Source organism: Rhinatrema bivittatum, chromosome 6 (genome assembly GCF_901001135.1).
Source record: "Rhinatrema bivittatum chromosome 6, aRhiBiv1.1, whole genome shotgun sequence".
In the NCBI taxonomy this organism is placed as follows: Eukaryota; Metazoa; Chordata; class Amphibia; order Gymnophiona; family Rhinatrematidae; genus Rhinatrema; species Rhinatrema bivittatum.
In genome coordinates this window covers 14,687,963-14,710,454 of record NC_042620.1, presented here as the reverse complement: position 1 = coordinate 14,710,454, position 22,492 = coordinate 14,687,963, and the positions used below count along the sequence as shown (strand labels likewise).

At 45.7% G+C, this 22,492-nt stretch overlaps 1 protein-coding gene across 1 annotated transcript in view; it reads right to left on the bottom strand.

Moving 5' to 3' along the window:
- TNS1 (tensin 1) overlaps positions 1–22,492 on the bottom strand; it is a gene marked incomplete in the record, with an annotated part of 1,098,810 nt that overhangs the window by 652,406 nt on the left and 423,912 nt on the right. The window contains 1 exon segment of the mRNA XM_029605104.1: positions 6,131–6,168. Coding sequence (XP_029460964.1) covers positions 6,131–6,168 — 38 coding nt within the window.

The following is a 22,492-nucleotide window of genomic DNA, read 5'->3' as shown; positions in this document are numbered from 1 at the left end:
GGCCGTTTGGTCTTCTTCTGCCGTCATTTCTATGTTTCATCCCAGGGAGAAGTTCTGACTGCAGCCCAGAATGTCCTGCTCCAGGGGATCCCTCCCTCCCATCAGGGATTCAAATAAAAGCACAAAGGAGGTTTGGATCATCTCAGAGTGAGTAAAGGCAAAGGACCCCCCCATGGTGATTCTTCAGACCCTGGGGAGAGTGCAAGCTCTCTCTCTCTCTCTCTGTGCAGGGACAGTAACTTCCTATCCTCCCCACTTGGTGGTTCTGCCCATACAAGGAACGCCTGCCCACCTGGCGATGCTATTTTTCCATGCCCTGGAGGGTAGGATTCCCCCCCGGACTGGCGCTAGACATTCCTGCACAGATAGAGGAAGGAATTGTAAGCAGACATTATACCGTGCTGCTGTGGATCAAGAGTTGTGCCGTTTTCTTAATTGTTAACAGTATTGAATTATTTGTGGACACTAACACAGTGACTCCAGTCTTTGTCTGGCATCCCAGCACACACTGTTACCTTAATAACTACTGCCTCACCACAGGAAGTCAGGGAGAGAGAATTAGCCACCCCGCACTGGGAACCAAGAGAGCTCCTTTCATCCCCATGTCTATGGCAGCTACAACCTGGGGAAAGAAGAGAAGTGGTACAGCCAGCCTGGGTTCCTGCCCCGAAGAGTACAAATAGGTTTATGGCCTCACCCGCGCTAGGGTTACACACCAGGGTGGGGTTACATAAATGTTAAAATGGGAGAGTACCTCGAGGAGTCGTTAGCAGGGTGAGAAAATCTACGGAAGCAGAAGAGCGGTGGGCAAAACTAATCTTTTTCTTAGGAATGTAAAGGAAGAGAAAAGAAAACAAAAAAAGAGACCATTATGGTTTTCTAAAGAAGTAGCTGAAAAGGTAAAGGAGGAAAGATTAGCATTCATAAACTACAAGAGATCGCAGAAAGAGGAAGACAGGCGACAATATCTGGGAAAGCTGAGAGAAGCTGGGAAAGCAGTCAGGAATGCAAAGGTCAAAATGGAAGAAAACAGCAAATACGGTAAAACGGGACAAAAAAAAATGAAGTAGGCTAGCGATAGAAGGAAGTCCAAAAGTGTCATTGTGATGTCACTGGGATGTGAAGGGGAGCAGTATGTCGAGGCTGATGAGAAAAAAGAAAGATTGCTTAACAAATATTCCTATTCACTGTTCACTGTGGAAGGGCCTGGAGCAGGACCACATACAACAAATACAAATAAGATTGGAAGGGATGTAAACCTCAGTCAATTTTCAGAGAAGTGTTTTCATTAGAAGGTAACTAAACTTTTAGTACGGAAGGCAATGGGGCCAGATACGATCCAGCCTTGGGTATTAAAAGATCTTAGAAAAGTTCTGGCAGGTCCACTAGCTGACCTTTTCAGTGCCTTTTTTTTTTTTTTTTAAGAGCTGAGAGTAGTTTCAGAGGACTGTAGATGGGTGAATGTGGCTCGTTTTCATAAAATTGTAAGTAAGGAGGAGGCTGAGAACGACAGGCCGGTTCGTCTGACCTCTGTGGTGAGCAAATTAATAGAATGGCTACTAAAACGGAGAATGGCACATTTTTCTGCAATCCAATGGATTGCAAGACGCAAGGCAGCAAGGTTTTACTAGTTTTGGGGTACTTGCCAGGTACTTGTGACTAGGATTGGCCTCTGTTGGAAACAGGATGCTGGGCTTGATGACCCTTGGTCTGACCCAGCATGGCATGTTCTTATGACACACACATTTGATCAATTTCTCTGACTGGGTTGCCACAGAGTTGGATCAAGGGATAGTATTAGATGTAGTCTACTTGGGTTTCAGTAAGACCTTTGAGACAGTTCCACATAGGCAACTTCCCTTGGCCTGAGCCCAGACTTGGTTAGAAAGTGATTGAATGGGAGGTGACAAAAGCATAGTAGTAAATGGAGTTCACTAGATGTGCCTCAAGGATCAATCTTAGAACCAATTTTTTTCCCCAACATCTTCGTGAACAATATTGCCAAAGGATTTCAGAAAAGGTTTGCCTTTTTGCCAATGATATCAAAATCTGCAACAGGGTGCACAGCCAGGAAGGTGTGAAAAATGTGAGATGGGATCCAGGAAGCTCAAGGAATGGTCTAAGGCAGGGGAGGCTAACTACAGTCCTCAAGAGCCACAAACAAGCCAGGTTTTCAGGATATCTACAATAAATATTCATGCGACAGATTTTCAAACAGTAGAGGCAGTGCGTGCAAATTTATCTCATGCATATTCATTATGGATACCCTGAAAACCTGGCCTGTTTGCGGCTCTCAAGGATGGAAGTTGGCCACCCCTGGTCTAGGGTCTGGCAGCTAAGATAATGCAGAGTTATGCATTTAGGATGCAAAAACCCAAGCATTTGAAATTCTTTGAAACACAAAAGAAAAACGGGATCTGGGGGTGATTGTATCTGATGATCTTAAGGTAGCCAAACCGTTGGATAATGCAACGGTAAAAGCCAAAACGATGCTTGGATGCATAGGGACAGGAATGGTCAGCAGAAAAAGGGAAGTGATATTACTCTTGTATAGGTCCACAGTGAAACCTCTTTAGAATACTGTATACAATTCTGGAGACCATACCTTGAAAAGAATATAAACCAGTTGGAGTCGTCGAGAGGGTTGTTGCTAAAATGGTCTTTGTTCTAAAGCATATGGGACCAGACAAATATCTAAACGTATACACTAGAAGAAAGGCGAGAGAGGAGAAATCATAGAGATATTTCAATACCTCCAAGGTTTCCATGCTCAGGAGGCTCTAGAACTAGGGGACAAGGGATGAGGAGGAGGGGGAAACAGGGTAGACTCAGGAATAATTTTAGGAAGTATTTCTTTCTGGAGAGAGTGGTGAATGCATGGAACGGCCTCCTAGTGGAGGTGGTGGAGACAAAAACAATATCTGATTTCAAGAAAGCATGGGATGAATACAGGGGATCTCTGAGGGAGGGATGGGAATTGTAAAGCTAAATTAGTTGTATGGATGGACAAACTAGATAGGCCACACTGTCTTTTCCTGCCGTCATGTTTCTGTTTCTACTGTAAGTGTTGTTCAAAATAAAATCCTTTACTGGTAAAACTTGATTGCAGGTGAATAATCCCAGTAGATACACTTTGCTTTACTGGTCAGTCAATACTGAAAAATAAATAAAAGTCCCAAGAAATCAGAGTCTCCGTCAATAATATAGCTGCACACCCTGGGAACAGCTACTTTTAGAGTAAGGAAAACTCTCCCTGGACACTTCCTGCAAATCTGGATGCAACTTTCTCTAAATTCAAATGCTCCTCTTAGCCAAAGACTAAGATGAACCTCTAACCGATGCTTTCCTTAGCCAGCATCTCTAGGATGGCTTTCCCCAAGCTTGGCAGTCTCCTCCCAACTCTGCAAATGGCACTCAACTCCCTTTACCCACTCGAAGCAATCTCCATGGACGTCTGAAAAGTAGAGAAGTTCCTCTCTCTTCCTTGAGACCATTTTTGGTTCTTCAATAAGTCTCAGTGGCCTCCTTGAACCCAAGCCAGCAAATTCAAATCCTGAAGGCCTGGCCACCCCAACCTCGGGCTCCAGTCATCTTCTTCGGTCAAGAGCCAGGCAGTTCTCTTCCCTGTAGAGACCATTCTGAAAAGCTCTGGGCCAAGTGGGCTCAGGTGATCACCACTCCGTCTCTAACGTCATCCTCGGGGTCTGTTAAGACTCTTATGCCTACTAATTAATTAATATTAATATCCCTACCGCATAATTAATATCCCTACCTCACAAGGACAATTCATGAATGCTTTAAGCACATTGACTGACATTTACGTTCTCTCTATTTAATCCCCAGCTTCTTTTCTATGCTCCAAGTTGTATCACTCCCTTGTTTTATTGTAACTGCATACCTTAACCTTCTCTTGTTTAATGTTTTTATTATTATTATTACTACAACGATTACTATTATTAAGATAAATGTTTCTTACCTTTTTTGTTACCTATCTACTTGTTAATTGTAAACCGACATGATGCGATATCTATTGCGAATGCCAGTATAGAAAAACTTAAAATAAATAATAAATAAATAAATACTAGTAGGAGAGTTTTGTGACCCTTTTACACCTTAATTCAACACATATCCATGAAGTTTCCAAAGACGTTATGCTCTTTCTGAGCCAAGTAAATTCATAATCTGATCACCCTAACACAATTTGTTGTTAAAATGTTATTTTGTATTGTCCTGTCATCTTTCCAGCGTTACCCAGTGTAAAATCCTTTGCCTACCAGATCCACATTTTGAACATTTAATATCCTATCACCTCTAAGAGATATTCTGTTCAAGGTAAAAATTCCTGGAGACTACGGATCGTCCTACTACTCCGGTGTCTGCTCCCTCCTGCTCCAGCCTCCTAGGACATCCTTTTCTTTTGTAGACCAATGGTATGTACTATTTTATAAAATCATAGAAGATAAAGCTGTAAAACATCTCAAGGGGCCACCTAGCTTGTCCCTTGCCTCTGTTGCAGGCATCTGCAAACCCGTTCCTTCAGATCTGCAGTGATGGGCACTCCATCCCTTTCTCTCAAGGTAACATCTTCCAAGGTAACCACCTACCTATAGGGTTCCCAAAAACGACATGGGATTGTTTAAACCAAACAAGGAAAGACTGATACAGTGGCAATTACAAACCTAAATACTTTACTGGGCAAACTGGATAGTCTTTATCTGCTGACATGTACTTTACTACTATGAATCATATGAGGTTACACATAATAAAATGAGTGTCCCAGAAGATCCAACTTTAGGAAACATCTTCACTCAACCATTTCACGTTACAACGTGAGGATTTCAAGCAGAGGGTTATAAGAGGTGGCTTATACAGAAACTCCAGTAGGCATTCAAAAAGCCACCTGAAACTTGCAAAAGTTGGCATTTCTACCAGCCAGGAATCCAGTGCATCCCACAGTGCTCTTAAACTGCATGACCCACACACTATAATCCTGTTCTGATACCGGGGGAAGGAGATTGAAAGGTACAGCATATCCAGAATAACTGAACAGACAAGGACCCCCTCCCCAAAGCAGCAGTACGTAGAATAAATGCACACACAAGACCCCACCAAAATCAGAAATTCAAGAAGTGGCTGAACAAAAAAGGACTCTCCCCCAGAGTCAGCAAGTCTCAGAACCCCTGAACAAAAAAGGACACCCCCAGAGTCAGCAACACTCAGCCTCCCTTCCCCCAGAATCAGGGGGAGAGAGGCTCAAGCAAGGAAAAAGCCCAACAGAGGGATACAGTAATTGCTGAGGGGGAGAGAGTGGGCAGGCAGGGGAAAGCAGGGGCAATAAAGGGATACAGTAATTATTGAGGGGGAGAGAGTGGGAAAGCAGGGGCAATAAAGGGATACAGTAATTATTGAGGGGGAGAGAGGGAGCAGACAGGGAAAAGCAGGGGCAATAAAGGGATACAGTAATTACTGAGGGCAAGAGAGGAGGCAGGGAAAAGCAGGGGCAATAAAGGGATACAGTAATTGCTGAGGGGGAGAGAGTGGGCAGGCAGGGGAAAGCAGGGGCAATAAAGGGATACAGTAATTACTGAGAGCAAGAGAGGAGGCAGGCAGGGAAAAGCAGGGGCAATAAAGGGATACAGTAATTATTGAGGGAGAGAGGAAGCAGACAGGGAAAAGCAGGGGCAATAAAGGGATACAGTAATTATTGAGGGAGAGAGGGAGCAGACAGGGAAAAGCAGGGGCAATAAAGGGATACAGTAATTACTGAGGGCAAGAGAGGAGGCAGGCAGGGAAAAGCAGGGGCAATAAAGGGATACAGTAATTACTGAGGGGGAGAGAGGAAGCAGGCAGGGAAAACAAGGGCAATAAAGGATTACAGTAATTATTGAGGGGGCAGACAGGGAAAGCAGGGGCAATAAAGCGCTCCAGTAATTACTGAGGAGCCGGGAAAGGCAGAAACAGTAGAAAGCGAGTGAAGATACGGGAGCGCCTGCGGGAGGAGGCAGTCGCAGCAGTGCGTCCCGCTCCAGCCACGGCCCTGAAATGCCCCTTCCCCTGCACACCTGGACTGGGTGGCAAGCAGACCCCACAGGAAGAAGAAACGTGAAAAATCTGCCAGCAAATCACTTACCCGGGCTTCGCATTTCTTGTGGCAGGACAATCGGCAAACTGCAGAGAGAGAGAGAAAAGCAAAACTCAGACAAGGAAGGGCAGCAGAGCCTGTGAGGCAGCAGCAGGCGGGCAGGCGCCGAGCTTACCCTGCTCTCCTCGCCCGGGCTGGGAGAGAAGGAATGGCTCCCTCCCCGAGAAGCGGGGCTCCCCCGAGTGAAGCATCGGCGGGATATCTGCCCAAGCCTCGGAGGGGATCCGGCCGGCTGGCCCCGGGCCAGAGCTCGCCCGCAGCTCGCAGCTATGCTGGCAGAGAGCGCAAGGCAGGCAGGCAGGCAGGCAGTGCATTCCTGCCTGCCTGCCTGCCCCCTCCCCTCCGCTGTCACAGGCTGCCCTGCGGCTCTGCACTTTCTGCTGGCATGAAACAGTAAAAAAAAACCCAAAAACTTCAGCCCCCACCCCCACTCATTCTTAGAGTCCTATTTCCAAACAATGAACCGCAAGCAAGACGCTGAAAGAGCTCCCCCCCACCATCCAAAAAAAAAGCCCACGAGCCGCACGTGCGTCCAGCCTGGGGGTCACTTCCTCCTGCTCTAAACATGGCAGGCGCAGGACTTTAACCTATTGCTTCCTAACCTGCCGGCGCTAGGATGCCTTCCATGTAATCACAGGCTACAGCACAATTAAACTTTTGTAAGTTTAAAAAAGTTTACTGTATGAATGCTTGTTGTTTACCATTTGAAAAATCTGAATAAAGATAGTTTCCAAAAAAAAAAAAAAAAGTTTAATTGTGCTATAGCCTATAATTAACAACAAGGCAAGGAAGGCATCCTAGTGCTAACACCAATAGGTTACGCTCTGGTTTAAATGAGGGGTTTTTTTTAATAGTAGCTCTGTTATTAGTTCCCCTCATCTCTCTGACACAAACAGTTGGTAGTAGGAATTTGATTTTTTTTCCATAGGCTTTTCAGGCAAACAGGATCGCCCTGTGTTTTCCCGGCCTTTGGAAACCAACCGTGCAGCCATGTCTGGGATGGATGGGTGGATGCTTGTCTGTAGTTGCTAACTGCTTGGCAACCCTGGGAAGCAAAAGTTACTTGCTTCAGACATCTTCAGGATGGCTGTGTTAGTCTGGTGTAGCAAAAATAACAGGCGGCACCTTATAGACTAATCAGCTTATTGCTTCAAACAATATATGATGAAACAATGAACGTGTACAGTGCCCTTAGCTGCCTTTTCAATAACAAAGGCTTTCTCTCTGTCTCCTGGATGTATACTGTCTCTCCTTTTTTTTTTCATCCATGTTTATTAGAAGTTTTTCCTTAACGACCACAAGGAAACAAGAAAGTCAGTAAACAGATACATAAAGAGAACTTCAGTATGCGCATATCCAAACAGAATCCAAGAACAATTTTCTAGGCACAAATGATTTCCGCTTCATCCCTGTAACCCACCCTTCCCGCCTCCCTCTCTAACCCGCCCTACACAGGGCTGTACAAAGATGACCAAATGTCATTAGAAATGTTCATTGTATTAGACTATGGAAATGTATTTCCTGCTTTTCTGTTTAATGTAAACCGGTATGATTTACATCGGATGTAAGAATGTCGGTATATAAAAATTAAAAATAAATAAATAAATGTAAAAATATACATATGCAAAGAGACAGTGTAAAATATAGCAAATAAACTACATAACATGCAGAGAGACTCAGCGCACTGGGCCCCAAAATAGGACTGACCAGTAGGGATGTGAATCGGGTGCCCAATCGTTCCCGCTTTCGGGATCGTCTGGCCATGGGAAAATCTCGTTTTCCCGCGGATCCCCGTTTTGTTTTTTTAGTGAAAAATCGTTTTTCGGGTTAGTGCACGCTAACTCATGTTAGCGCGCACTAACAAAAACAGCAAAAAGTAACAAAAACAAACTTTTTTTTTGTTAGTGCGCGCTAACATGAGTTAGCGCGTACTAACCTGAAAAACAATTTTTACGAAAATTCGGGGGGGAAAAGTGATCGTTTCTTTTTTTTACCCGATATATTAACGAATTTAGAAATATCGTACGATATTTCAATTCGTCAGAAAAACAATTCACATCCCCACTGACCAGAATAGTACGCCAGAGCTCAGGTGAAAGGGACTGTAGAAAACTGTCCCATACCGCCAGCGTTGCCTGGAGCTTCTTCTTAGAACTAAGTTTCGCTGAGAGTTACTCAAAGGACAGGAGCTTCACCAACTTTCCAACTGCAGACCTTGACTACCAACCCAAGAAGCAAGAATCATTTTTTTTCTCCACCAACCCAACCTTCCCTGGAAATAGTCGGTGGCTGGATTCCCAAGAAGAGGAAGTAGGGCTGAAGGTTAGAAAGAGCCATAAACCTGGATCTAAGGGCACAGGCTTTACTCAATATCTGCCCACATTTTTCTCCCAGAAACTCTGAATCACGGGGCATTCCCAAAACGAACGACAATAATTTCCAGCATCAATCTCACAATTAAGACATGCAGCTGATGGACAGAGCTTAGCATGTACTGCTTTGTCTGGTGATAAACAAAATTACCAGAGGAATTTATATTGCGTTTCTTTCAAAAATCACATCAGATAAATCAGAAATGCTATGGAAGCTCTGAAAAAGAAAGGCGAAAACTTGGCCAATCTTGCCATTTACCTTAAGATCCTGATCTGTGGCAGTGCTGGGCATCAATCCTGGAAAAGGGGTCTGCGGGGGCCAAACGCCACCAGCAACACCAACATCCCACCTGACAGGATTATGAGATGTCCCTCTGTCTTCTGATAGGAAACTCCAGGCAAGGTCCTGGCTCCAGAGCCCTGGTCAAGGGGAGCACCTTACGTTCACTTTAGGTCCCAGCTACAAACGGTGAGTTTCAGCAGCCCCACCGTCACTGCAGGCTCAGGCCGCACCACTAATTAGCCTTCCAGTCCCTTCCTAGGAAGACTTCTAGGCAATGGGGCAGGATTCGAGCTCTCCAACCTTTCTGGGCTTGTGCTGGGTAATTGCTGAGATTTCAAATATTGGCCTCATAAGAGTTTCTCAGAAACACAGAAATGATGGCAGAAAAGGAGCAAATGATCCACCCAGTGTGCCCAGCAAGCTTATGCCAGTATCTGCCGCACTGTGCAGTTTACCCCCATGCTTATCAGTTTCCCAGACCCTAAAATTCAGGGCCCTCGGATGCTGTTTGAATCCAATTCCCCTTTACCTTTTGCCGTTGAAGCAGAGAGCAATGTTGGAGTTGCAACAAAAAGTATTGGTAGAGGGTAGTAAAGCCGCATCAGCAAGTTACCCCCGTGCTTATTTGTTCCCCAGACCATAAGTCGGGGCCTTCGTTTGATGCTGTCTGAATCCAATTCCCCCTTTCCCTCTTTTCTCCTCTCTCTGGATCCTGCCCTGGCTCTGCCAGACATCCCCGGCTTTTTTTTTTTTTAAAAGGCTCTCTCATTGGCCTCAGCTGTAACTGAGGGGGGAGTGCGCTGTTCCAGCCCTCCCGCACCCCCAGAATCGCCACCACTGCAGCCCTGTTAGCCTTTCTGCCCTGGGGCTTCAGAAGAGACGTCTGTCTGATTTAACCCTCTCCTTTCTCAAGCCATCGCTCTGCCTGTGCCTGAAGCAATGCAGAATACACACAGAGCAGGGCTGGATTTAGGAACGTGCTTTCATCTGAAACAAAATGGGAAATGTCAGCGACATTTCCTGTTTCAATTCATAACCATTTTAAAAAAGAAAGGGTAGAAAAATCAACAAAACGTCATTGGTTTACTTCTGTTCATTTTGAAAATTTGAAAAGAAAAAAAAACCAAAAACCCTCCTCGCAGCAGCCTGGAGACGGCTTCCATGGGCCCAAGGAACCGTGGCCTCCAGGTTACCCCCCCCCCCCCCCCAATACCCCATGCATCCCCTCACCCTCTCAAAATAAAGTTTCCGGGTCGGGAACCATCCCAGCCCCACTGACCCCCATCTGTCGAGGGGGAGCCATTAGGGATGCCCACTCGCCTCCTGCCCCAAGCTCCTTTGCATGTCAGTGGTGCCAGTCGGCCCTGAGACTGGTACCAGTGTAAAACGGCGATGTCTAAGCACTGGCCAGCACCATTTTCTTGAATGGCCGTACAAGTAGCTGGAGCTGGTGGGCCCCCGAGGACACATCATTCAGGATCATAATATTGTGCCAGTCTCAGGGCAGATGTCAGTGTGCAGCAGCAGCAGCCAAAAAAAAGCAAATAGGAAAGGAGTGGAGAATAAAACAGAGAATATCCTAATGCCTCTGTATCGCTCCGTGGTGCGACCTCATCTTGTGTTCATATATCATACACAAACAGAATGCTGGGGATTATTAGGAAAGGACTGGAGAATAAAACAGAGAATATCATAATGCCTCTGTATCACTCCATGGTGCATCCTCATCTTGTGTTCATATATCATACACAAACAGAATGCTGGGGATTATTAGGAAAGGAATGGAGAATAAAACAGAGAATATCATAATGTCTCTGTATCACTCCATGGTGCATCCTCATCTTGTGTTCATATATCATACACAAACAGAATGCATGGGATTATTAGGAAAGGAATGGAGAATAAAACAGAGAATATCATAATGTCTCTGTATCACTCCATGTGCATCCTCATCTTGTGTTCATATATCATACACAGACAGAATGCTGGGGATTATTAGGAAAGGAATGGAGAATAAAACAGAGAATATCATAATGCCTCTGTATCACTCCATGGTGCATCCTCATCTTGTGTTCATATATCATACACAAACAGAATGCTGGGGATTATTAGGAAAGGAATGGAGAATAAAACAGAGAATATCATAATGCCTCTGTATCACTCCATGGTGCATCCTCATCTTGTGTTCATATATCATACACAAACAGAATGCTGGGGATTATTAGGAAAGGAATGGAGAATAAAACAGAGAATATCATAATGTCTCTGTATCACTCCATGGTGCATCCTCATCTTGTGTTCATATATCATACACAAACAGAATGCTGGGGATTATTAGGAAAGGAATGGAGAATAAAACAGAGAATATCATAATGTCCCTGTATCACTCCATGGTGCAACCTCATCTTGTGTTCATATATCATACACAAACAATGCCGGGGATTATTAGGAAAGGAATGGAGAATAAAACAGAGAATATCATAATGCCTCTGTATCACTCCATGGTGCATCCTCATCTTGTGTTCATATATCATACACAAACAGAATGCTGGGGATTATTAGGAAAGGAATGGAGAATAAAACAGAGAATATCATAATGCCTCTGTATCACTCCATGGTGAGATCTCATCTTGTGTTCATATATCATACACAAACAGAGTGCTGGGGATTATTAGGAAAGGAATGGAGAATAAAACAGAGAATATCCTAATGTCTCTGTATCACTCCATGGTGCATCCTCATCTTGTGTTCATATATCATACACAAACAGAATGCTGGGGATTATTAGGAAAGGAATGGAGAATAAAACAGAGTATATCATAATGTCTCTGTATCACTCCATGGTGCATCCTCATCTTGTGTTCATATATCATACACAAACAGAATGCTGGGGATTATTAGGAAAGGAGTGGAGAATAAAACAGAGAATATCATAATGTCTCTGTATCACTCCATGGTGCATCCTCATCTTGTGTTCATATATCATACACAAACAGAATGCTGGGGATTATTAGGAAAGGAATGGAGAATAAAACAGAGAATATCATAATGTCTCTGTATCACTCCATGGTGCAACCTCATCTTGTGTTCATATATCATACACAAACAGAATGCTGGGGATTATTAGGAAAGGAATGGAGAATAAAACAGAGAATATCATAATGCCTCTGTATCACTCCATGGTGCATCCTCATCTTGTGTTCATATATCATACACAAACAGAATGCATGGGATTATTAGGAAAGGAATGGAGAATAAAACAGAGAATATCATAATGCCTCTGTATCACTCCATGGTGCATCCTCATCTTGTGTTCATATATCATACACAAACAGAATGCTGGGGATTATTAGGAAAGGAATGGAGAATGAAACAGAGAATATCATAATGTCTCTGTATCACTCCATGGTGCATCCTCATCTTGTGTTCATATATCATACACAAACAGAATGCTGGGGATTATTAGGAAAGGAATGGAGAATAAAACAGAGAATATCATAATGTCTCTGTATCACTCCATGGTGTGACCTCATCTTGTGTTCATATATCATACACAAACAGAATGCACGGGATTATTAGGAAAGGAATGGAGAATAAAACAGAGAATATCATAATGCCTCTGTATCACTCCATGGTGCACCCTCATCTTGTGTTCATATATCATACACAAACAGAATGCACGGGATTATTAGGAAAGGAATGGAGAATAAAACAGAGAATATCATAATGCCTCTGTATCACTCCATGGTGCACCCTCATCTTGTGTTCATATATCATACACAAACAGAATGCTGGGGATTATTAGGAAAGGAATGGAGAATAAAACAGAGAATATCATAATGCCTCTGTATCACTCCATGGTGCATCCTCATGTTGTGTTCATATATCATACACAAACAGAATGCTCGGGATTATTAGGAAAGGAATGGAGAATAAAACAGAGAATATCATAATGCCTCTGTATCACTCCATGGTGCATCCTCATCTTGTGTTCATATATCATACACAAACAGAATGCTGGGGATTATTAGGAAAGGAATGGAGAATAAAACAGAGAATATCATAATGTCTCTGTATCACTCCATGGTGCATCCTCATCTTGTGTTCATATATCATACACAAACAGAATGCTGGGGATTATTAGGAAAGGAATGGAGAATGAAACAGAGAATATCATAATGTCTCTGTATCACTCCATGGTGCATCCTCATCTTGTGTTCATATATCATACACAAACAGAATGCTGGGGATTATTAGGAAAGGAATGGAGAATAAAACAGAGAATATCATAATGCCTCTGTATCACTCCATGGTGCATCCTCATCTTGTGTTCATATATCATACACAAACAGAATGCTGGGGATTATTAGGAAAGGAATGGAGAATGAAACAGAGAATATCATAATGCCTCTGTATCACTCCATGGTGCATCCTCATCTTGTGTTCATATATCATACACAAACAGAATGCTGGGGATTATTAGGAAAGGAATGGAGAATAAAACAGAGAATATCCTAATGCCTCTGTATCGCTCCGTGGTGCGACCTCATCTTGAGTACTGCGTGCTGCTCTGGTCACCCCCATCTCAGAAAAGATACAGAGAAAGGCAAAGGGGATGGAAGGATTCCCCAACGAAGAAAGGCTAAAGAGGTCAGGACTCTTCAGCTTGGAGACGAGACGGCTGAGGGGAGATGTGATAGAGGTCTATAAAATAATGAGTGGCATGATACGAATAAACATTAATCAGGTGTTTACTCTTTCAAAAAAGTACAAAGACCAGGGGTCACCATGAAATTACTAGGTGGCTGTTGCGATTCTGCCCTGTTTCGGCAGCCTCTCCACCTTTTCCTGCCGTCTTCTGCAGCCCGGAGGCTGCCGACATTCTGCCACCGCGACTGGAGCCGCGCTGAGACACCGGCGTGGCCCGAAGCTGCCGACAGCTCATTTGCGCAGCCGGAGCCGCGCTGCCACCTCCCAAGCGGCACGGAGGCCGCCGACCCACTCTTCGCGGCAGGAGCCGCTTGAGTATTGCTATGCAGCCAGGAGGCCGCGTTCCCACTTCCCATGCGGCAGGGAGCCGCCGACTGGCGTCCCCATACAGCCTGGAGGCCACCATCTTACCTTGGGCCCAAAGAGGGCCTGCATCCCCCGGTCTTTCCTGCGGCAGGAAGCCACCATTGGTTCATCCTTCGCGGCAGGGAGGCCGCCGTCCATCCCGGGGCCTGTCCTGAGGCCTGCTTCTCCTTCTACAGGCTTCAGCTTCGCAGCAGGGCCACTGTCCAGGGTCCTGCTCTGCTTCTTGTTCCTCCTAGGGGGAGAGGTCGGCTCTCTCTTCAGTATTTAAAGGAACAGCGAGGGAGGAGGTCCAGCTCTGATGTCATCATTGGATCCGCCTCTTCTGCAGTATGAAAGCCTCAGTCTTCATTCTAGCCTTGCCTTCACAAGGAGCCAGTCCTCCTTAAGACATCTCGTCATCTGCTTCTCAAGGCACTCTGTTCTATGTGGGATCCTGTGTCTTCATGATGTTCTCACGCTACATCTTTGTCTTCATTGTCTCAAGGTCTCCAGATGTCTCGTCTTGATGTCTTCCTTATCTGGTTTATCTTCGTCCTGGAAGCGCAAGTCTCCAAAAGGTTCCAGCTCCTCATTTTAACCTGCATCGTAGAGGCATCCCCTCGAAACTTCAACTTTGCCTGGATCCTTGGAATCTGCACCCTGCCTTCACTACACAAATGAACTCTATTATCCGATCCATTCCGGCGTGGCCCTGCCTGGCCTTTATCAGCTGTGCAGGTGCATTTTGGAACAGGCTTCGTTGGAGTCTTCACTTCATCTCCTATCTTCTGTGTGTGGGGAACCATCAGCGTGGTCCATGACCTGTCTTCATTGGCTGAGTATATGGGCGCATGATGTGCAGTACCAACTCAGCTCTGCCAACTTTGTGTGGGGAACAACTAGCGTGGCCTGCGATGAGCATACTCCGGCTGTGTAGGGCGCGCTGTCTGCGTGGTTCGAGACCAGTCCGGCTAGGTTGTGTAGGGCACATGATGTCCAGTACTGACCAAGTCTTCTTCAAGCAACTCATGGCCTTCCAGAGTTTCTTCATATACGTGACCAGAGTTCTTTTTCACTCCACATATCCAGATTGCACTCTTCATGTGTCGAAGTCTCGTCTTACCTCGTATCCAGAGTGATGTTCCACTTCACGTATCCTGGGTCTTGTCTCACTTCAAGTCTTCGTCTTTGATGTCCTCATTCTCTGACCATGGTCCGCCCTATCATAGTTGCTGCTCCATGCGGCAGGTCCGAAAGGGCTTGGAATACTCGGAGGACCACTCACGAGACCAACATTGCATCTCTCTCTGCTGCGTACAGGTGTGGCTGTGGTTGAGGTCATCGGTCTCCATCTTCAGCCCATGCTGGGGCACCTCTCACCTGCCTCGGTGCTTACCGGAGCTCCTCTGCGGCTGTATCAGGGCCCAGGGGAACACGAAAACACCAGAGATGGAACCACTACCCACGTTTCCACAACAGGTGCTCTGCAATCAGCCGCATTCACCTTGTCTACTGCCTGACATCGCCAATGCTTCCAGGTCACAGCTCCCACTGCTTCTCTAGGCATGCGTGTTCTGAGGGAGGTATCTTCAAAGGATACTAATGATGCATTAGAATTAGGGCATTCCGCCAGAGAGGTTCCAATAATAAGAAAAGTAGTCCAAGTGCCTGTAACTAAAAACTCACCTGAGCTAAAAAATTCTAACTTATCCCTATCAATTAAAAAGCAGAATGAAAATACAAACAAAAACAAACTTTGAAATGTTTGCATGCTAATGCCAGAAGTCTAAGAAGTAAGATGGGAGAATTAGAATGTATAGCAGTGAATGATGACATAGACTTAATTGGCATCTCAGAGACATGGTGGAAAGAGGATAACCAATGGGACAGTGCTATACTGGGTACAAATTATATCGCAATGACAGAGAGGAGCACCCGGGAGGCGGTGTGGTGCTTTATGTCTCGGATGGCATAGAGTCCAACAGGATAATGGGTAGAAATCCCTTGTGTGTTGGGGAAGACTATAGTGATAGGATGGCACTGGATGGCACCTGGTCAAGATGGTGAGATGGACAGTGAAATGCTAAGAGAAATTAGGGAAGCTAACCAAATTGGTAGTGCGGTAATAATGGGAGATTTCAATTACCTCAATATTGACTGGGTAAATGTATCATCGGAACATGCTAGAGAGATAAAGTTCCCGGGAGGAATAAATGATAGCTTCATTGAGCAATTGGTTCAGGAACTGACGAGAGAGGGAGCAATTTTAGATCTAATTCTCTGGCATGGTTAAAAGGTGAGGTGAAAGAAGCTATTTTAGCCAAAAGATCTTCATTCAAAAATTGGAAGAAGGATCCAACAGAAGAAAATAGGATAATGCATAAGCGTTGGCAAGTTAAATGTAAGACATTGATAAACAGGCTAAGAGAATTTGAAAAGAAGTTGGCCGTAGAGGCAAAAACTCACAGCAAAAACTTTAAAAAATATATCCGAAGCAGAAAGCCTGTGAGGGAGTCAGTTGGACCGTTAGATGATCGAGGGGTTAAAGTGGCACTTAGAGAAGATAAGTCCATCGCGGAAAGATTAAATGATTTCTTTGCTTTGGTGTTTACTAAAGAGGATGTTGGGGAGGTACCCGTAATGGAGAAGGTTTTCATGGGTAATGATTCAGATGGACTGAACCAAATCACGGTGAACCTAGAAGATGTGGTAGGCCTGACTGACATACTGAAGAGTAGTAAATCACCTGGACCGGATGGTATACACCCCAGAGTTCTGAAGGAACTAAAAAATGAAATTTCAGACCTATTAGTAAAAATTTGTAACCTATCATTAAAATCATCCATTGTACCTGAAGACTGGAGGGTGGCTAATGTAACCCCAATATTTAAAAAGGGCTCCAGGGGCGATCCGGGAAACTACAGACCAGTTAGCCTGACTTCAGTGCCAGGAAAAATAGTGGAAAGTGTTCTAAATAGCAAAATCATAGAACATATAGAAAGGCGTTTGACAAAGTTCCTTATGAGAGGCTTCTAGGAAAAGTAAAAAGTCATGGGATAGGTGGCGATGTCCTTTCGTGGATTACAAACTGGCTAAAAGACAGGAAACAGAGAGTAGGATTGAATGGGCAATTTTCTCAGTGGAAGGGAGTGGTCAGTGGAGTGTCTCAGGGATCTGCATTGGGACCCTTACTGTTCGATATGGGGCGGATTTTAAAAGGAGCGCGAATAGCCTACTTTTGTTTGCACTCCAGGCGCAAACAAAAGTACGCTGGATTTTAGTAGATACGCGCGGAGTCGCGCATATCTGCTAAAAACCTGGATCGGCGCGCGCAAGGCTATGGATTTTGTATAGCCGGCGCGCGCCGAGCCGCGCAGCCTACCCCCATTCCCTCCAAGGCCGCTCCGAAATCGGAGCGGCCTTGGAGGGAATCCTCTAACGCCCTCCCCTCACCTTCCCCTCCCTTCCTCTACCTAACCCACCCGCCCGGCCCTGTCTACACCTCCCCCTTACCTTTCTCCGGGGATTTACGCCTCCCGGAGGGAGGCGTAAATCCCCGCGCGCGAGCGGGCCTCCTGCGCGCCGGGCAGCAACCTGGGGGCGGGTACGGAGGGCGCAGCCACGCCCCCGGACCGCCCCGGGCCGTAGCCACGCCCCCGTACCCGCCCCCAAGACGCTGCCGACACGCCCCCGAAACGCCGCGACGACCGGGCCCGCCCCCCGACACGCCCCTGACACGCCCCCCTCGGAGAACCCCAGGACTTACGCGAGTCCCGGGGCTCTGCGCGCGCCGGTAGGCCTATGTAAAATAGGCTTCCCGGCGCGCAGGGCCCTGCTCGCCTAAATCCGCCCGGTTTTGGGCGGATTTAGGCGAGCAGGGCTCTTAAAATCCGCCCCTATATTTATAAATGATCTGGAAAGAAATATGACAAGTGAGGTAATCAGATTTACAGATGACACAAAATTGTTCAGAGTAGTTAAATCAAAGCGGATTGTGATACATTACAGGAGGACCTTGTGAGACTGGAAAATTGGGCATCCAAATGGCAGATGAAATTTAATGTGGATAAGTGCAAGGTGTTGCATATAGGGAAAAATAACCCATGCTATAATTACACAATGTTGGGTTCCCTATTAGGTGCTACAACCCAAGAAAGAGATCTAGGCGTCATAGTGGATAACACATTGAAATCGTCGGCTCAGTGTGCTGCGGCAGTCAAAAAAGCAAATAGAATGTTGGGAATTATTAGAAAAGGAATGATGAATAAAACGGAAAATGACTTTACTCTACTCTGTTCAGTTGACCCCCTCCTCTCCATTATAAGTCCCTTTCCTGCAACTATAAGTCCTACCTCCTCCTTCCCCTCTGCCTTTTATACCTTTGCTCCTAATGTTATTTATTACTTAGCTCCTCCCCTGTTCTGTAAAAATGTTGTTTATACTCCTTGCCTTGTTAGCCTGTAATTTGATTATACATTGCCTTGTTAGCCCTTAATTTAGTTCACTAGCTCCTTGCACCTAATTTTAATTATTACACAATCCTTTGCTACTAATGTTAATTATTATTTAGTTATTCCCTCTTCAGTACAATTTTGCTGCCTCTGCTTTCCTAATCTTCGCCTTGTTAGCCCTTTGTTACTCCAGTTCCTTGTTTTCTGTAAAGCTTTTTTGCTGCATTTTGTTATATGTAAACCGATGAGACGTTCACAATGACTGTCGGTATATAAAAATGTTTAAATAAATAAATGATGGCTCTGTATCGCTCCATGGTGAGACCGCACCTTGAATACTGGTACAATTCTGGTCGCCGCATCTCAAAAAAGATATAATTGCGATGGAGAAGGTACAGAGAAGGGCTACCAAAATGATAAGGGGAATGGAACAGCTCCCCTATGAGGAAAGGCTGAAGAGGTTAGGACTTTTCAGCTTGGAGAAGAGACGACTGAGGGGGGATATGATAGAGATGTTATCATGAGAGGTCTAGAATGGGTAGATGTGAATCGGTTATTTACTCTTTCGGATAATAGAAGGACTAGTGGGCATTCCATGAAGTTAGTAAGTAGCACATTTAAAACTAATCGGAGAAAGTTCTTTTTTACTCAACGCACAATTAAACTCTGGAATTTGTTGCCAGAGGATGTGGTTAGTGCAGTTAGTGTAGCTGTGTTTAAAAAAGGATTGGATAAGTTCTTGGAGGAGAAGTCCATTACCTGCTATTAATTAAGTTCACTTAGAGAATAGCCACTGCCATTAGCAATGGTTACATGGAATAGACTTAGTTTTTGGGTACTTGCCAGGTTCTTATGGCCTGGATTGGCCACTGTTGGAAACAGGATGCTGGGCTTGATGGACCCTTGGTCTGACCCAGTATGGCATATTCTTATGTTCTTTTGTTTTCTGCGGCGGGAATCCCTGCTACCGGCACCCTCTGATGACATCATCTAGGCTCCTTTTAAACCTCAGTGCCTCAGCAAGCAGACGTCTCAGCAACAAGTCTCCTGCCTTGCAGTGCGTGTTGCCTAGCTTTCCCACTTCCTGTGTTCCTGCTTCTCATCCAGTCTTGCCTTCCAGCCTCGTCTTCTACCCTTGTCTCATCTAGTCTTGTGTTGTAGATGTGGACCCTTAGGCCAAGGGGAAGTTGGCGCTACCTGCGGGGAGGAGCCCCGCAGGTCCCCACCATCAACAGGTGGTGTTGTTGGGAGCAGAGGCCTAACTGGAGCTTCGCCAGTACCAGCCCACATTCCCCTTAGGTTGAACCCTCAGGTTTTAGGTGAAGGCCTCTGTGGAGATGAAGATCCGTCGGGAGAAAGTTGTTGCAGGCCAGCATGTAGGAAGGAGCGGCGTCAGGACAAGCCGCAGACAGCAGAGTCAGGTGCGGGCTGTGGTCTAGGGCAGGCAGCATTCTCGTGAGGTCATGGGTAAGGCAGTGGTCTGGGCAGGCAGTGTTTGGTCAGGAGAGAGAAGAGGCAGTGGTCGGGGGCAGGCGGAGATCAAGCAGCATCAAGGTCCAATCGGAGGTCAAGCCAGAATCCATTCCAATCAATGCCAAAAGTCCGGTCCAAGATCAAGCCAGAAATCCAATCCAAAGAGACGAGGAACCCAAGTGGAAGATGGAGGAGAATGAGGAATCACTGGGACAAGATGAGACACTAAAGACAGAAGAGGAAGAAACTGACCACAAAGACATAAACATAGGAGACGACCAGACTGCCAAGGAACCACGAACACTTACAACCTATATAGTATAAACCTGCCATACCAAAACAACACTGACTTCCAAAACTCAAACAGAAACAACCCCTAGGAATAAAAAGGCAACACTGCAAAAAATTACCCTAGGCCCTAAAACACCAATACACTTCCTACTGAGAAAATAAAACCAGCTGGACTGCTACAGATCACAGTACAAAATCACACGCTAGCAGAATCCTACCGAGGCCACAGTTTTGGGGATACTATTATTGATTTGGTATTTAAACTATTTACCAAATTTGATTCTTGTGTTTGAACCTTGACAGGATATTACCCATATGTCCAGATGACAGTTTGCCTTTTACTTCATTACAAAGGTAATGAATGAAAACTAGATGTTTAGTAAAGGTCCATATTCAGGAAGCTGGATAAGTCAACCAGCTATCCAGCTAAAGAAAGCTGGATAACGTGTTCTATTTATTCAGCTGGATAAATGTGCGGCTGAATATACCTGCTTACAGTTATCTGGCTACATGTAGCTAGCTAATTTAAAAACCTAACTGGCTACGTCTGCATGTAGCCGTTTATGTCTTGTGAGGCCGGATAACTTGCAACTTATCTGCATATCTTTAAAAGATCCGAGTAAGTAGTACTGGGAAAGTTGAAAAAACAAAAAAGTAGTACATGGCCCTGTGGCAAATTTCCTCCTCCATCCCCATCATCAAATGTCTCAGATACCCCAGCAGCCTTGCACTCCCTACCCCACATTCCTTCCATGTCATAACTGAACCTTGGTCCATTGCAGACACTCTCTCCCCACCCGTCCCCCCAAGTGAATAGAACTGGAGTCACATCCCCCTCCTCACCATCTGCATAAACTCCCCAATGCCCCCCTTCACCTCGCCAGACCCTCACCACATCCCCGCAAACCCTAGAATACTGAGGTGCTTGATACAAATTCTGCTGTCTTTTGGACATATTCATAAATCAGCACTCTCGCACCAAATCTTGTGTTCCACTAAGAATTAGGTCTAAAATAACTCACCATATTTTTCAGTTCCTGGACTAAATGTTCCGTGAAGCAGTCATTTTTTTCATTAAGAAACTTTACCACCCTAATATATTTTGATGTTAGATTTACCTATTTAATATTGGGGTAATTGAAGTCTCCCATTATTTCTGTGTTGCCATATTTGTTAGCCTCCCTAATCTCTGTTAACATTTCATCATCCAGCTATTCATTTTGACAAGGTGGATGGGTGTATACCCCCACCGCTAAATCACACATGGACTTTCTACCTATAAAGATTCTATAGTACATTTAAGTCTTCTGCAGGATCTTTATCCTGTTGGATTCTACGCCAATCCTAACAAAAAGAACTACCCCCCACCAAGTTGATCACCCTATCATCGCAATATAATTTGTACCCTATTGTAGCACCACCAGGTCTCTGGAGATGCCAAATATGTGTACCTCTTTATTCAGTGCTATACATTCTAACGCTCATCTTACTTTTTAGACTTCTGGCATTAGCTTACTTTTATGACCGTCGGTCGCAGACAGCTGCGACCGCCTCTACTCACATCCTGTGCTGTTCTGCTTCCCTCTCCGGGCCTACTCACGGCAGGAGCCAGCCTCTATCACTGAGTACCGCAAGGTTCCTTGTGGCAGCCGGAACGCCGTCGCCATCCACAATGACTCAAGGCCTTCCTAGGCGCACACGCGCCACCAGGCCCTCTTTTAAAGATCCTACGGCGGGAACCTCAGGGGCGTCCCTGATTGATGACATCACTTGATCAGGGTTCATAAGCACCGCCTTCGCCCCTTGCTAACTGACTTGGCAACAAGTTCCATCGCTACTCTACAAGTTCCTGTCTCTCCAGACCTGTGGTGGCATTCTCGGATCTCTCTCTCTCGGACGTCGGACCCTGGTTCAGGTACCCGCTCCTCGGAGGCCTGTGTGTGCTCTCTGGAGGCTCAGTTTCCCGCCTTCCCCCGCTCCTGGGGCTTGCCTGCACCTCCTAAGAGTCTTCCCATCGGCTTCCCCGCTCCTCGGGGCTGCCTCTGAGATGCCATCGCCACTTGGGAGTTCTACCTTGTTCTTCCCCGCTCCTCGGGGCTGTGCCCACGTTCAACGCCGGTGACTGCCGAACCTCCCCGCTTTTCAGGGCTGCTACGTCATCACCTGGAGATCCTCTCCTGCTAGGCAGCTCCGCTCCCCGGGATTGCCCTTGCAATACCTCCTTGCTTACGGCCCCGCTCCTCGGGCTTGCCTTGCGCTAACCTCTCGGAGGTCCTCGTCCAGGTACTGCTTCTCAGCCTATTCACTGTGGAATCTCTCCTCGGTGAGTTCCTCTCCCCGCTCCTCGGGACCTTCCCACAGACTCTCCCAGAGCTTTTGCTGAGCCAGACCTCGCCTTCCGGCGGTGTGGACCTGTGGGGCTCCA